The following is a 15,900-nucleotide window of genomic DNA, read 5'->3' on the forward strand; positions in this document are numbered from 1 at the left end:
AGGGAAGGCGGTAATACTCTATTTGGAGAAGTAAGGGATTGTTTGTGTGTGTGAGCATACTTGTGTTTGTCCTCATGGAGACAGAAACCTGGTCCTAATGAGGCAGAACCTTATTTTTGAACTGGTTAAGTTTAGGGCTAAGATTTTAATTGCAGTTAAGGTTAGGGTTAGGCATGAACTGGTTATGCTTCAGGTTAGAGATAAAGCCAGGCTGTCCAGATGAACGGCAGTCAATGCAGTGTCCTAAAAAGAATATCTGCACAAATCTGTATGTGTGTGTACTTTCACAGACCTGCTCATGATTCTAAATGTTGAGTTTATGACCTCATTATATTTAATCTGTCTTGTGTTTGTTTTCAGATTTGAAAGTATTAATTTGACATTTAAGGAAACTTGTCTGTATGCTAAATGTGTAACTAAGGTCAGCAGCTAATTAGCTTAGCAGCTGCAAAGGCTTTTAGCGAAGATTGAAAGGAGTTACTGCTCCAAGAATTAGTCTGGCACACACTAGGACTGGGCCATAAATCAATTACAATATACTGTATGTATCACAGTCTGACTGAGGACCAGAACCTAACGTGGGTCATCTTCTAAGTGGAAGGTTAGGGATTCAATCCCCAGCTCCTCTATTTACACGCTGATGTGTTCATGGGCAAGACACTTAACCCCAAATTGCTCCTGGCAGCTGTGCTGGCAGCGTGTCAATGTGTGTGAATATTGTGGAATAGAAAAATCTCTACATATAGATGCACCATATGTGTATGTTAATTGGTGTGAGAGTAAAAGACAAGAGTGGTGTGAAGCACGTTGAGTGATTTTTAAGACTTCATAAGAGTTATATAAACACAGACCATTTATCAAGACAATTTCTTCAAAAATTATGGAACAAAGGTTCAATATATTGACGTTTATGCCCCTTGCAAACACAATGTTTTATCTTGGAATTGTGAAATGCTTCTCTGTTTAATGTGTTTGTAATTTCCTTAAAGAAGATTAAAGCGTTTAAAGTGGTTTCTTCAATTTTTGCGACAAAGCACAAACAAATCATATCAATTATTATCAAGAGACTAACGTGATTTGTTTTTTCATATCATGACAGCATTTTTAGACATAATAGTCCAACCCTACCACATCCAAAAATCAATTAAATGTATCCATCCTCCAGATTTGCTATCATTTCAAACAAAATCGAGGTGTTTATATGAGGATTTTTCTACAGAGCCTGAATCATTTTCTTGTATTTGTGTTTATGCCATGCAATGTAAACCAGCTGTGGGCTATACTTAATCTTCATATTGACTGCACAGACTTGGTGGTATCAGTTAAAAAGACAATGGACAATGTCCATGTGGACCCTACACAGATGAACTCAAGCAACACCCCAGTACATGCTCCCTTTGGAATAACACTTTCAAGTCCAATTGGTGGCGCACTCTTGTTTTGGTCAAAAGAGACAACAAAGAGGAGACAAAGAGGAGCAAGTATGTGCATGCGGAAATGCGAAGTGGATACTGAACACAAGTATGACCCAGCCCTGCAGACTCACTAAAATGTCTTTACAATCACTTCGACAAATACTCTTTTTTTTTGTTTATTACTTAGGTATTTAATTATTCAAGTATTTCTATTTTATAAATAAAAATAAGTTCTCTGATTTCAGGTAGACAAAACAACACCAGAGGACATGGTCATTTTGAGGTTTGGGAAATACAGATTTTCGAACATTTTAGAGATAAAAAAAAAATGTTTAAAAAAATGTTGATTAATTGAGAAAGTATTGACAGGTTGATCAATGATGAAAAATGTGGTTAGTTACAGTCCTGCTGTAATTGCCTTGAAAAAGGCAAGACATGAAAATCCAAACCTTCTTAACCGAAGTTTATATATAAGTTTGACTTTTGGGAGCGTTGTGATTCAGCAGGTAAAACTTTAATTTCATCAATGCACGGTGAATGAGGCAACATCAATACACATCCACAAGTAAATCTGCTTTCATTGTTTTTCACTGAAAGATCTGAATTAGGGCTGTAACAATTATTCAACTAATTGATTTTTAATTGATTACAACCATTATTTGCAATCTATTCTTTTTGTTTGTTTTTTAATAATTAAAACAATAATATTTTCTGGTGTCTTTGCTCCATATAAAAAAGAAATAATTAAAACTGATTAATTTTGGTCAGAACAACACATTTGAGAACACTGTGGTTTGGGAAACACCTATTTCATGGACCAAAAAAGTAAAAACAAGATTATAAAAACAACCATTAGTTGCAGGCCCAATCTGAATTGAGTCTTTCTTCACCATAAAATGGCATTCCTTAAAAGTAAGCTATGTTAACCAGTCTGTAATAAATACCAGTAAGGCTGCCCATTTAGCCCTTGTTTATTAATCAAAATAATACATCAAATGACAAAATACAGTGTTAAAACTAGACTAAACAAAGTTTAAGATTATCATTCTTATATTGTGTAGCATGTAGACATGGGAAAATGTTCTTTATCAGTTGTTTCAACATTATCACTATCTTTGCTTTAAAATGCAAACCCTCAAAATTAGCACACAGGTATAAACAGAGCACAGGCTTTTTACAATCCTCTTTTTTAAACAACCTTTTAGTTCCGCATCATTAGTGCAGAGCTGCAAGATACAGCCATTAAACAAGTGGTTTCACAGCTTATTTAACAGTTTAGATCATTCACCCCTCACTTCTCAGATCTATAGCCTCACATTCTCTGTAACTCTTCAAATGATTGTCCACTTCCCTGCAGCTGTGTCACTGGCACAGACACATACCAGCAGCACCATGACAGAAAACACAGAGACTGATATGATTATTATTCCTAATTTAAAGAATGAAATTCAGTAAGAAGTCACAGCTTATCCAGCAGGGTAATCTCACCTTGTCTCCTGCAAATTTAAAGCACTGAAAAATCTGTGTCGTGGATGAACTCCCTTTGCATCATGTTAGACACATTAACATCGCTGCTTATGGAAACACATCCATACAAATCTATCCTTCATATTTTCACACAGCTCAGAGACTTGATGTGTGATGCTGTTCATCTGCTGCCATCCTTTTTTATAAGACATTTACACAGCAGACATGAACAAACAGCTTCAACACAGATTTTGCCCCCGTCATGAAAGATGCCTTCATGTCTGAGAGCAGCCAGGAAACTTCAGTTTGGCATGCGTGAAATCAATGTTTTCACACCAAAGGTTATGTGTTCCCTACAGCAACCATCTTACACTGTGTGTGTGTGTGTGTGTGTGTGTGTGTGTGTGTGTGTGTGTGTGTGTGTGTGTGTGTGTGTGTGTGTGTGTGTGTGTGTGTGTGTGTGTGTGTGCGCGCGTGTGTGTGTGCAAGCATACCTGCAGGCCCTTTGTGGTCAGAGTGCGGGGGCTGGCCACATAAGTGTGTAAACGTCCATCCACTCCCCTCAGGAGAGGCTCAGAGTCTCGCACGTACTGAAGGTCTCTGGATGTTCGCAGGTCTACAACCTCCATGGACTGACTCACATTTTGAACCTGACACACACACACACACACACACATACACAATTGATATTATGAGTGATTATCATTAGCTGCCCATGTTGCCAGAAATGATTATGAATCTGTTTAGGCTCTTTCCTGTCTAAAGGCCAACTTTTGCTTCCTGGAATAGTTGAATTCACACACATACACACACACACACACACACAGATTGAGATATCTGTCACGATCGTTTTAGTTTAGTTTTCAGAGGAGAAATTTAATTGAGACAAAAATACAATTTCATTTGTATTAATACAGAATTTAAAAATAACTTTTTGAACATTGAAATGAGGACTGATTCAATGCTGGTGCTCATTGCTGACATTCAGGGAGGAAATTTTGAAAATTCATGCTACGGCGACAGCAGCAGTTATCTAAAGGAGAGCACTGTTCAGCCATGTTTCAGGTCAGTAAATGGAATACACCGTTCAGGGTCTAGTAAAGCGAGATATAGACTATATTTTCTGCACGTGAAAACCAATTTAATGTTCAAGAGAGCTCAAAGGACTTCATTACCACTTGAGGCTGCTGTTGCCGAGTAAACATTAAATGGTTTATTCCAGAAAACTTACAGGCACAATTCTTTATCGTCTTCCCATTTTTTTTCTTCGGTTTTAGATAATTCTTATACCATTGTGCATTAGGGAAGTGCTGCATGAGTATTACTGCTGTCTTACTGTGAATATATTAACTTCATTATCTGGAAAAAATGCTGCATCAGGTATCTTAGAAATCAACACGACGAGCAGCTTCAGCCGTCCAAACAGCTCTGTGAGGCTCTATTTAATGTTTGGCACCACTAACACCAGTATGCTAACACGATGAAAATTATAGTGATAGCTTTAGTCAGGCTGCTGCTAAAACGAGAGAAAACACTCTGACAGCACAAACCTCACAAGGTTAACAACTGTTTTTTTTTTTGTTTTTGGTTTTTTTAAAGACTGAATCCCTGATCACTTCTTCTTACATCCCACAAAGAATTTCAGGAAAAAACATAATAAACACAGTACCACAACCACTACATCTAACACTTATACTACTGCTAATAATAATAATAACAATAATAATTAACATGTTTACAATAATAACATTAATATTATCAAAGATCAGACTTTTAAAATTGCAAAAATGAATTGAATTTTAAACAATAACATTCCTAAACAAAGAATGACACTGGAAGCTGGGCTTGTCACTCAGGGATTGCCAGTTTGAATCCACAGACACTCGTCGCTCCCGCAGATTCACTATGAGCTAATACAATTCTATTTCTATCTAGCTGCTGTGAGAAATAAGTTGAGGTATTTGACTTAAAACTAAAAAGGTCAACCATATGTTGAAAAAGGAAAAGCCACAGCAAATATTGGCTCCAGTGTAAACCGTTTCAAGTAGGGATTGTAGCGTATCCCAAAGTAAAAGGGGCACTAATTGGGGAATGCAAATTACAATAGATTTATTTAAGAGGTTCTTTTTAAAGTAGAGGTTGCATAGATCTCAGGAACAGATGCCAAATAAAACCACCAGTGGGAGAACTTGTCTTTATGACTGATATAGACTACATCTAAAATTAACTGACCTTTGAGTAAAATTCCCTGGCTCAACACCGTGATGCACACACGCACACGCACACGCACACACACACACACACACACACACACACACACACACACACACACACACACACACACACACACACACACACACACAATGGTTTCCTTTGAGGCAGAATCTCATTAGATACATTCAAACAAGATGCTCCCCTACAGTGCGTTGTGTTCAAAAGAAACAAACACTCCCACGCCTCTTCTCATTAACCACCCTAAAATGCTACCACATACTTCAATCCTCGCTTCACACTGAATGGCAAAACAGTGTGAAAAACAAAAATCTACAATTAAAAAAAATGACCCACATATCCAGAAGTGACATGAAAACAAATAAACAAACAAAATCCTGCCCACATACAGTACTGTGCACGGCATCACCAGCTGTGTTGTGCTTATGTCCATTTGGATTGGAATGATGTGAGTGAAAGTTGGTCTTATATACTGTATTAGCAAGCTGTCACTGAGTTTAACTGACAACAGGTATGTAATACTCATCATATGTTGAATAAACCTGGCATGACAACCAAGGGTTGTGTTAATGTTCATGTGTAAAGGTGGCAATGGCAGTTGCTGGTCTTTGAAACAGGGGAAGCTCAGGTCAGGTCATTATTTATACATAAATTCTTACATAAATTCTGCAAAAAACAACTAGAGCACGGAAATGTGATAATTATGTAAAACTAAAATGCTATCATAGTGTTTTTATATGTACAAACGAAAATGGTCACTGAGCAAATAACATACAATGACCAGCTATCTGTCTACAGACTTCCCTCACACAATCCACACAGGACTGAGGCAGAAAAGGCTCTGCTGTCGTGTATGTTTCTGAAACACTGTCAATCAAACACTGGCTCCGCCTTTCAGACAGTTCCTCCAATCATCATGCAGAAGCCCAGCATCTGCACCCACCCACTGCTCCATTGGCTCTGATAGAAGCTGAGCTTCCATGGAAGTGACGTTTTGCCGCATTTGTCCAATCGCCGCTCTAGATCACCAAAGTAAAAAAAAAAACTATTCTATGTCCTCCCATAGAGAACAGTTGAGGGGTTTTAATGCGGAGGCTGCCACGGGAATACGAAAATCACGTAAGACGGTCCACCATCTGTGATAAACAGCTGATTCTGAACAAACACGTGGTAGGTTCTGATCGCACTCTAGCGCACGTTTAGTATTGAAATGCAAATACAACTCAGTCCATATTTGACAACATTTCAAAGGAAGCTGAGCTTCCCTTGCTTGAGAGCAATCGCCACTGAAGGGAAGGTCACACTTAATACTTGGATGTGTTCCAATAAAGTGATTGAGAAATAATTATATTGTATGGTCATTATAGCATTACTAACACAACAAACCAAATGGTATGGCCTCCGATTTTTGCACAGCACTGTATCTCTCACTCTAACACATGGCTGGAAGAAGCATGTGTTCACACTTCACAGCAGGCTCTGGGTGTCACTTCCAGAGAAACACTAAGCTAATTAAGATTCATAACTACAGACTCCCACAGCAGGAGCAAGGGCAAGAGAGATGGAGGATGTTATTTTTGATAGTTTTCATGTACCTTTCTGTTTTGTCACTTGTTTTTAGCAAGTACAGGATGAAACAGGGGACGCTTAAAAAAACAACAAAAACATATTGTTGTCTTTAGTGTGCTGTGGCTTTTTTTTACTTTAACGAGGCCAGGGGAATACAGCGACTGCTGATGTGCGAGGCTCACAGTAGTGTGTGCATTGAGAAATGTTTGCTGGATTTGACGGTGTTCAATAATTCATCAACTTCTGTCACAAATCACTTTTATTCGTCTCGTCGCCAGAAATGTGCTTATGCACCCACATTCATATCCCCCACACAAACGCGTGTATAAAGCATCCGGACACACTGAGCTGCATCCTGCAATATAGAACAATGTGTCTTTTCTATTTCCTCTGAGTTGAAAGCATTATGGCATGTTGCATGACTACCAGCCTGTGGAGGATGCAGCTACTGATGTGTCAGGGAAACAGCTGTCAATGAAACCTGAGTGTGTGTCTGCTCAGGTGTGTTTCTGAAAGTGTCAAAACAAAGAGACAGTCCGGTGAATATTTCATTCCAGTATGCTGCTTTTTCCTTGCACTGCATCACAATGCTGACCACTGACACATACACACACACACACACCTGTTCAGTCAACAGGCGCAGTTGTCGGCTCCGAGGATCCCGTTTGCAGAGGTTTCGTGCCGGAGCGACCACCGTGCACACACACCTGCCGTCAGGATCTGAGGCCGTGCTGTAAACCTGCCAGCCTTCCTCTGAGCCTGGGTACAGCCCCTGCAAACAAACAGGCTGTGTTAATGAACTTGGTGCCGAAATAACATACAGCTGTACATTCGACAGCAGAAAAGGTCAAACTAAATACAAAATATGGATTTATCATTTTTGTTTTTAATAGAAATCACATTCATAGAGAAAAATCAATGTGATTTTTATTATTTTTGAAAGAATAATCTTACATATTCTAAAGACATTGGTGTCCTTTATGGAATAACATCTAGAACACTGAGCCCGTTGATTACTTTAAGTTTTCAATAAGAAAACAAATTGATAGATATTTATTAATAAAAAATGAAAAAACAACTTCTAAAATGTGACTCTGGGCCTTTTGATAATTTTATTATTGCCCTGCATTTTTTATTATTTGACACTTTATGGACTATTCATTTGGTAAGTTGAGAAAAAAAAAACACGAAAACCTATTGAAATAGTGCCAGTACTTTGAGCTGTGCTAAATAAATAAAAACATGCTCATTTAAAACCCATCTTACTTAATATCAGGGGGAAAAATGGCGCTTGACTAAATCTATCAAATCTAAAATGTGTCTCTTTCCATTTAGTCACTGTAACCCAGATATGACAGCGCACTCAAATATCATACATTCATTATATGTATTTCTGTCATGTGCAAACACCACAAGCTGCATGAACACTGTCATTGCTGTTATCAGGAGCCACTTTGCGTCAGGCTGCATACAAATGTGTTTGTGTTAAAGCAAGACATGCAGAATATTATGAGGATAACGTATATAACAGACCTGTGTAGTGATGAATGTAAAATAAAAATGTCTACATCTTGATACGGTGTCACAATAAAAGCCACCATAACCATTAAATGTTATGATGGCAGTAAAGCTTCACAAGTGTCACTAATAAAACTTTTTATTAAGGATTTTATAACCATGTTGTAAATGTTTACATGTTTTTGTTTTTTTTAAATAATTATTTTGTTTTTGTTGACTCGTATTCACTTTAAATGGGGCTGTCTCACGTTTGGCAAAACTGCATTTTGGATTTGTTAATTTCCTTTGCTTTGGCACAAGCCAATCATATCATTTCATACAAATATTCCAACACAATCAACAAATCATGACATCAGAAAGCGTGGGATCATGGGAATTTTTAACTATAATTTGCTCTCCCTGTGAGTTTGCACTTGAGTTTGTTCAGTCGTGATCTATGAGTGACAAATACAGGCAATAAAATGAAAAAAACAGTGATACTGAATATATTTCCTTCCTCACTCTTTTTCTGGGTTTGCCCCACAGGGTTTGCCTTCCTGACTTTTCTGGGTTTGCCCAACAGGTTATTGCAGACAAGTAAAGCGGACGACATTATTAAGAGGCAACCAAAATGAATTTCTTGTGTCAAGCTTTTTGCATTTCCATGATTTTGGAACAGTGATCACAGCGATGCTGTTGCTGTGATCATTTTCAACAGAAGATGAAGGCAGCGGGCGACCAATGTCCGCACAGGCCGCGCCACCCTGTCCTAACACAACTACTGACATCATCCACTCATGCTATGAAGTCGGCTATGACAAACAGACATACTGCTACCAGCTTCCAAAAGCACTCAGCAGCATCAAACATGACCCAGAGTTGTCGTCTGCATATAATACATATGTGTGTTCATTTTTAGTGAAAATTGTATAATGTGTTAGCATCATTGTAATTAACAAACAAAGATTAACAAAGATTTGTTTTCTTCTCGATACTCGGCCATCTTTACTATACCAGGACCAGGACAACATAGTGATACACACGCAGTGCACTAATAACCAACCTCACTACTACTGTGTTGTCATTATCAAACCTCAAGAAGCGTCTTTGTGTTCACTAATTCATATGTTGATAGTGTAAATCCTGCAAGTTGGACTGGCTTTATAATGAACAGTACTGGAGGATACTGGTGTGGCAAACTGAGACACATATGCTGTGTTTCCATCATGGTACAGATCGGTTTTGTAAAAGTTAAAGTTAGTCCTAGGTCAGGCTTGCGTTTCAACTGAAAACTGTACTGCTACTTGATAGACGGGGTGTGGGCCGTGCCCAACGGCCGCATCAGCAGTAATAGCATGACGCCAATCTAGCTCCACCCGGACCATATTGCAGCATTTTACTCTGGTACCACAAGGGAAGAGTGCCAAAAATGTACTGTACAGAACCGTTCCACTCAATGGAAACACAACTATACAGTCCTTAATCCTCGTGTGCTGGTTGCATGATCACTTTCATTACATCTTTTGTTCATATTAACAGTTAAATTCCAAACATTTTCTTCGTGAAACCCCCTTTTTGCAAAATCAGTCAATTAAAAAAGGCAACATTCTTTACTTGAACATCATTATTCTTTGGTCAAGCAAACACACGTTTGTCCAAACTGTCCACGTCAACAGCAGAGTGATTCACATTCGCATTAAAACAAAAATAATGCCATGGTCACTACAGCGATTTTGTGTTTATCTGTTTCTGTGTAAAAGCATGTTTCAAATGGATCAGTGAGTCATACCACCAAGGGTTTTTTTTCCCAGGCAAATCTTTTCTTTTCAGAATGTTTCAATCTAATTCTATCTGGCTGGTAAATCTCAGCAGGGTTTCAGGAGCTTAAGACGAAACAGCTCTCGTGATTTAAATGTCCATTTATGTTTGGAAGTGTGCATTTGCTCTTTATTGTGTTGACTGCACCAGGTACCTGTGTATAAATTGAATATTTCTCATTTGCAGCTAAAATCAGCTGTGACATCTTCCACATGTGTGTGTCCAGGAAAGCTAGCAGCAAAATTGGAGCGCTTCCACCCTCCGCTCCCACAGCCAGAGCTGCTGCTCTGTTCTCCCTGACAAAAAGTCACAAACTCCCCAGAGCTCCCAGAACAATGCACACACACAAAATCATTTCAAACCTAGTCACAGTGCTATTACTATTTAATTTCAATATTAAGCACATATTTCATCAATAAATGCCTCATTTTCACAACACATATTTTTAACCCATAACATAAAATACAATTAATTATTAATGGGAATGTATTTGATTAAACAACGTTATCATTCCTTCAGTTCAATGTACTTTTTCTTTGTTGTTGGGGTTAAACCCCCAAAACAAAATACCCTGGAAGGATAAACGAAATACTTTATCATTGTGTTTTATATAATGTTAAAATTAAAATACAGAATTTGCGACGTTTAATTCTTTTGTACCCTAAACCAGGTACAAAAGACCCCAACAGCCAGTAAGTGACCAAAACACTGGAGCTAATACTTTTCTCAGGAGTTGTGAAAGGCTTTTTGCCTCAAGTTGACAGTTAAAAGACACATTTACTACTTCTTATTTTCATTTATCCATTATATCACTTATTCTTTCAGGTTTGTGAGGGGTAGGGCTTTCACGATAATCACAAAAATGAAATACAGCAGCATGAAAGAGAGGAAGACAAGACACCTCGTATTAAGACTGGTTCAGATAGAAACGATGGCTAGGGGTGTGTGCTGTGATAACAGAATTAGGCTTGCTTATGACACTGAAAATTCCCTTATCACAACAGCCTGAGTGAGGGGAGCTGAAGCCAATCCCAGCTGACAGTGGTGAAAGCAAGTTAAACACTGGACAGGTCAGCAGCCTATCACAGAAACAGTATACAGAGACAAACATTCACACCATTTAAAGTCTCCTGTTAAGCCCAATCTGCATGCATCTGGATTGTGAATATCAGGATAAAACCACAATCAATGGGAGTTGAACTGAGAACTTTGTTTTATTGTGAGACACCAGTACGTCAACCTCAAACTACAGTATTTTCGATGCTATATTTTGATGCTATCAATGGTTATTTAAAGTTGAACAATAAGTATTCTGCTGTGGGTTAAGAAGCATTTAATTAATGTCACAACAGTGGTAGAAGATGAGCTTCCAAACAACAAATTGCTCTTTAATAATAATGAGCAGTGCAATGCATCTGCTATGGTGATTTTTAAGGGCTGTAATACACAGCAAAACAAATAAAACACATTTTTTAATTTGGGGATTATTGTGACCTTGTTAGGCAGTGCTGAGATGACAGTGATTATTCCCTGGTCTCCACACATACAATTAGTAAACAAGTGAGATCATGAACTCGCTTTGCAGAGATCTAACCCGGCCTCCAGTCTGACCCACTTAGGAATAACATTTTAGAACAATGTAAAAACAAAGCCGTGCTCATTCTGACACACACCAGCCTGTCACAGTTATTGGGCTAAGGAGCTGCCCTACAAACCCTGAAAAAGAATAACGACAGCGCAGAGGAGGAGGCTGGAAGAAGGGAAGTGTGGGAGGGTGAAAGGGAAGGGGGGTGGAGGGAAACATCCCATAAATCAATCAGCAGGGTTTGGTGTGGTGACCTTGAAGTCCAGTTTACAATAAAGCTTATAGTGAGGAGGACGTGGATGAGATGACAATGTAAGCATCGGTTGTGCCCATTGCTCAATGTAATTAAGCAGAGGACATGCTGCACCTGAGGGTTCGCTTCACACAAGAGAAAAATGATAAAAATCTACTCAGGCAGTTCAACTGATTGTGATCAGTGCATATGGAGAGAAAGTATAAAATGACATGGCTAAATATGCAGGAATTCAACTGAGGCGGTGAAAGTAGGGAGGCAGGAAAAGTGCAATCCTCTAAAAAGCATATATTACAGCGACAGTCATTTTACAGCCGTCGGTATTTCTGCAGTTCCACACATGTGGATCAGTAGATCAGTTCATGTAAAAAAACAGTTTGAAAGATTTAACTATAATGAGACAGCTGTAACACACTACATGTTAGGACTGAGAGTAAGACACAAAAGTCAGCTAAAATGCAGAAGTATAAAAAAATATGGATTCATGATTCGAACTTATTTAATAAGTTATTAAAGCACTGGATATACACATGAAAGAGTTGTGAACAGGGAAGGACAAGTAATCCATAAAAGAGTGGAAATATTGGCTAATTGTGTGAAAAAAAAGTACGTACTTAACATAAATCTCCAAGTACAGATACTGTATTTGTCAAAAAATAATAAATCCAAATCAAAGTCAAACTAAAAGATCATTATTGACCATGAGTATTAATCTTACGCAGGTGAAAACAATGTGATGTTCAGTCCAGGTCATTGCTGTTTTGTGTGGTTTTATTGTCCAAAAAGCAAGCAAATAATAAAAGAACAATGGAATCCACATCTGCCCCTCTCCCTATCTCAAAAAAAACCCCTGTGCATTCTGGTCCCTCACCTGTCATCTGACATAAATAACATGCCTGATGCCCACACTATACTCAGACCAATCTTGGCTCAATCCCTGGCTCCACTGGGTACATGCTGATATATATACCCCAACCTGCTTGTGATGACAGTGTGTGTATGGGTATAAAAGATGTAGCATGAAGAAGCACTGCGTATTGATGTGCTGTATGAATGTGTGTGTAACTGTAATGCATGCAATTGGATGAGATAGGGGCGGGAATCACAGGGTACCTTACGATACGATGCGATACCCGACACATGGCCCACGATACCAATAATATCATGATACAACGATTCTGCGATAATCAATATGTTGCAAGACAATCATATAGAGATACATCACCATATCTGACTAAGTGAAGAAAATACGATTTATTCACAACATAGAGAACAAAGTGCATTAAGTATATGTACTGAACATGGATGGAGCATCTATTAACATAGCTTTCTCTGTCATTACCCCGCTGTTCGGCCAGGTAACTTCCACTCAAGTTTCCCTCATTCATTGATAGGGACTGTGTACTTTAGAGAGCCTTCATTTATTAACTAATTATATTTGCCCTGGTGTATTGACTATCGTATTGCACAGAGAAGAACGACGATCCCCATATCGATATTTTGACCCACCCCAAGGATGAGTGGTTATCAAGAAAACTACACAAGTGTTATATAAATGAAGAATATTTACCATCTTAATGTATATCACCAATATCTTTACATTGCATCCAGCTTAAAAGGATCCAGCTATTTGGAATTGCAGGGTTACTTCAGCAGAAACAAACTGTAACCACTGATTTAGTTCATGATTACATTAATCATCAATGTTAATTATTATTATCAATTATGGGAAAACAACATTTTCTCTCCACTGTCCTGAAGTTGCATGCAGTAAGTAGCAGCAGAACTGCCCTTCTGACATCTCCATCTGTTCTCACCAATTTCTGGCCGTGTGTGTGCGCTAGTGTGTATGCGAGTGTGTGTGTGTGTGTGTGTGTGTGTGTGTGTGTGTGTGTGTGTGTGTGTGTGTGTGTGTGTGTGTGTGTGTGTGTGTGTGTGCGTGTGGGCATCTAATTGAGTCTGTGTGCACTTTGCTGAACTTGCAATGTCCCTCCACATAGCAGCTGTGAGGTGCTTCTTCCAGCCAGACAACTAAATCATCCAACACCCAGGCAGACACACATAAATATACAAACATAAACCATATATATCCAGTGTTATATACAGTACATATATATATATATATATATATATATATATATATATATATATATATTCATATGTACTGTGGAATAGTCTAGCATCTACATGTCTAGGGTTGCCAGGGTGTTGCTAAGGCAAGAAATTGCTGCCTGTCCCATGGGTGAGTCAGCCTTCCCCAGGAGAAATATCACCCCAGTAAGTCAGAGAGAGAGAGAGAGAGCAATCCTATTACTCCTGTGTGTGTGTGTGTGTGTGTGTGTGTGTGTGTGTGTGTGTGCGTGTGTGTGTGCGCGCGCAAACTGTATGTGTTGTTTACGAGTCATATTAAAAGAAAGGATTAATTATTAATTTCTTCATCTATTTTTAGTGCTATTCATTTCTCATGTTTACGACTGAGCGGGCTCCATTTCCTTTCAAGTTTCATTCTAAATTTGTGCTTCTGAGAAGCTTTTCATTTCTATTGCTGCTCCTTGTTTGCTCTATTTTCTGCAACATTGAGCAGATTCAATATCTGCGTTTCTGAATGGTCCCGATTGTACGTATTGATCCTTCAGTTGTACTTTTTTTTCCCATTAAATGTTTGAACAGTCTTGGTGTGTTTTTGCAGTTACAAAGTGGCAGGCTACCTTACCAAATACAAAGCATCATGTCACATTAGTGGGATTATCATGACACTTTTAAGATGGTGATTAAAAACAGTCAACTGAAGCACGTGAGGGAAAAATGAGCAGGCGCAAGATAACTTTACTCACAAAAAACATCACATCTGTCTAAATTTTAAGATTTTAAAGATTTTAAATAGAGCAAAACATTCTCATTTAGAGTGAAAATAAACATTTTTGTAATAAAATAATATACTTGTGTAAACATGCAGTATACATACACTGACAATGCGTTCATGTGTGCCATCGGGAGAAATGATGGTTCCATTGAGTCCGACAAGCGATGGCAGAGTCTGGGACATCCAGTTAGTGACCATAGCCATGGTGCTGAGCACCGCACCAATTTTTAGCATGGGAACGCTCATCCTGGCACACACACATTCACACACACAGACACACACAACAAGCAGAAAGTCTGACTGGCTCTCACAAACTGTTGACAGCAGTCATGCTAAAAAAAACAAAAAAACAGCAGGTACGCAAAATGATGCGTACACATGCTCAACAGTTCTCAGCTTAAGAATCCAAATACAGTGTGTTTTCTCTGGAATTGTCCCACTGCTGCAAGTCTGCGCTCCTTCACTGCCACAGGTTAGAGGAAAAATCCTGGAACACAAGCTTCGCCCGATGCCTCCATGGGAAACGACAGACAACCAAACATCCAAACATCCAGCTCAGGCTGCAGGAGATGCTCCAGGAAACAGCCACGTTGTCTCACTGAGCAATGTGTGTGCTTTCCTGGACTCCCTCCTTCCTCTGGCAGTAAGACACTGTGACTGAGCCAGCGCTGCTCTCTCATTTACCCACCAACTCTGCCTCTCCCTCCCTCCCTCCACCCCACCCTCTCTCAGTCACACTCCATCTCTCAGTCTAATCTGTATTTTCTCCCAACTTCTTCCTGAACACATTCTAATATGTTGAAAATAATAAGCTTGTGCAGCATCTGCTTTAACGAACAGACTGATTTACATAAAATTTAAGTTAAATAAAAAAAACGCTTTTCTTGCTTTTGTCTCTTCCTACCTTCATTCATATTTTTCTTTAAATTGCAGTCAAATTACCCCAACTCTTTTCCTCTGCTCATTGCCCCCCCTCCTGTTTTCTTTATATCGATCAACTCTTAATGACTACATGACAGCACAATGCTCTTAATTGACCTCTCCCTTCGAGTTTATTTGGTCTTTGGAAACTAACACGACAGTGCCATCATGTGGGAGTGATGCCTCCTAGCATGACTGCAAGCCGCTTCACACAAAAGGAAGTACAAAATGTTCAGATGATGCTTCATTTCAGCTGTGTCCATGACGTTTCCATGGAAAC

The 15,900-nt window shown here is 38.8% G+C and overlaps 1 protein-coding gene across 1 annotated transcript in view; it reads right to left on the minus strand.

Moving 5' to 3' along the window:
• LOC310944036 (noelin-2-like) overlaps positions 1-14,945 on the minus strand; it is a gene marked incomplete at both ends in the record, with an annotated part of 38,347 nt that extends 23,402 nt beyond the window's left edge. Inside the window, 3 exons of the mRNA XM_083909739.1 lie at positions 3,377-3,532; positions 7,306-7,455; positions 14,802-14,945. Coding sequence (XP_083765865.1) covers positions 3,377-3,532; positions 7,306-7,455; positions 14,802-14,945 — 450 coding nt within the window. The remainder of the gene's footprint in view (positions 1-3,376; positions 3,533-7,305; positions 7,456-14,801) is intronic.
• Between the last annotated feature and the right edge of the window lie 955 nt (positions 14,946-15,900).

Source organism: Microchirus variegatus (assembly GCF_963457635.1).
Source record: "Microchirus variegatus genome assembly, chromosome: 23".
Taxonomy (NCBI): Eukaryota; Metazoa; Chordata; class Actinopteri; order Pleuronectiformes; family Soleidae; genus Microchirus; species Microchirus variegatus.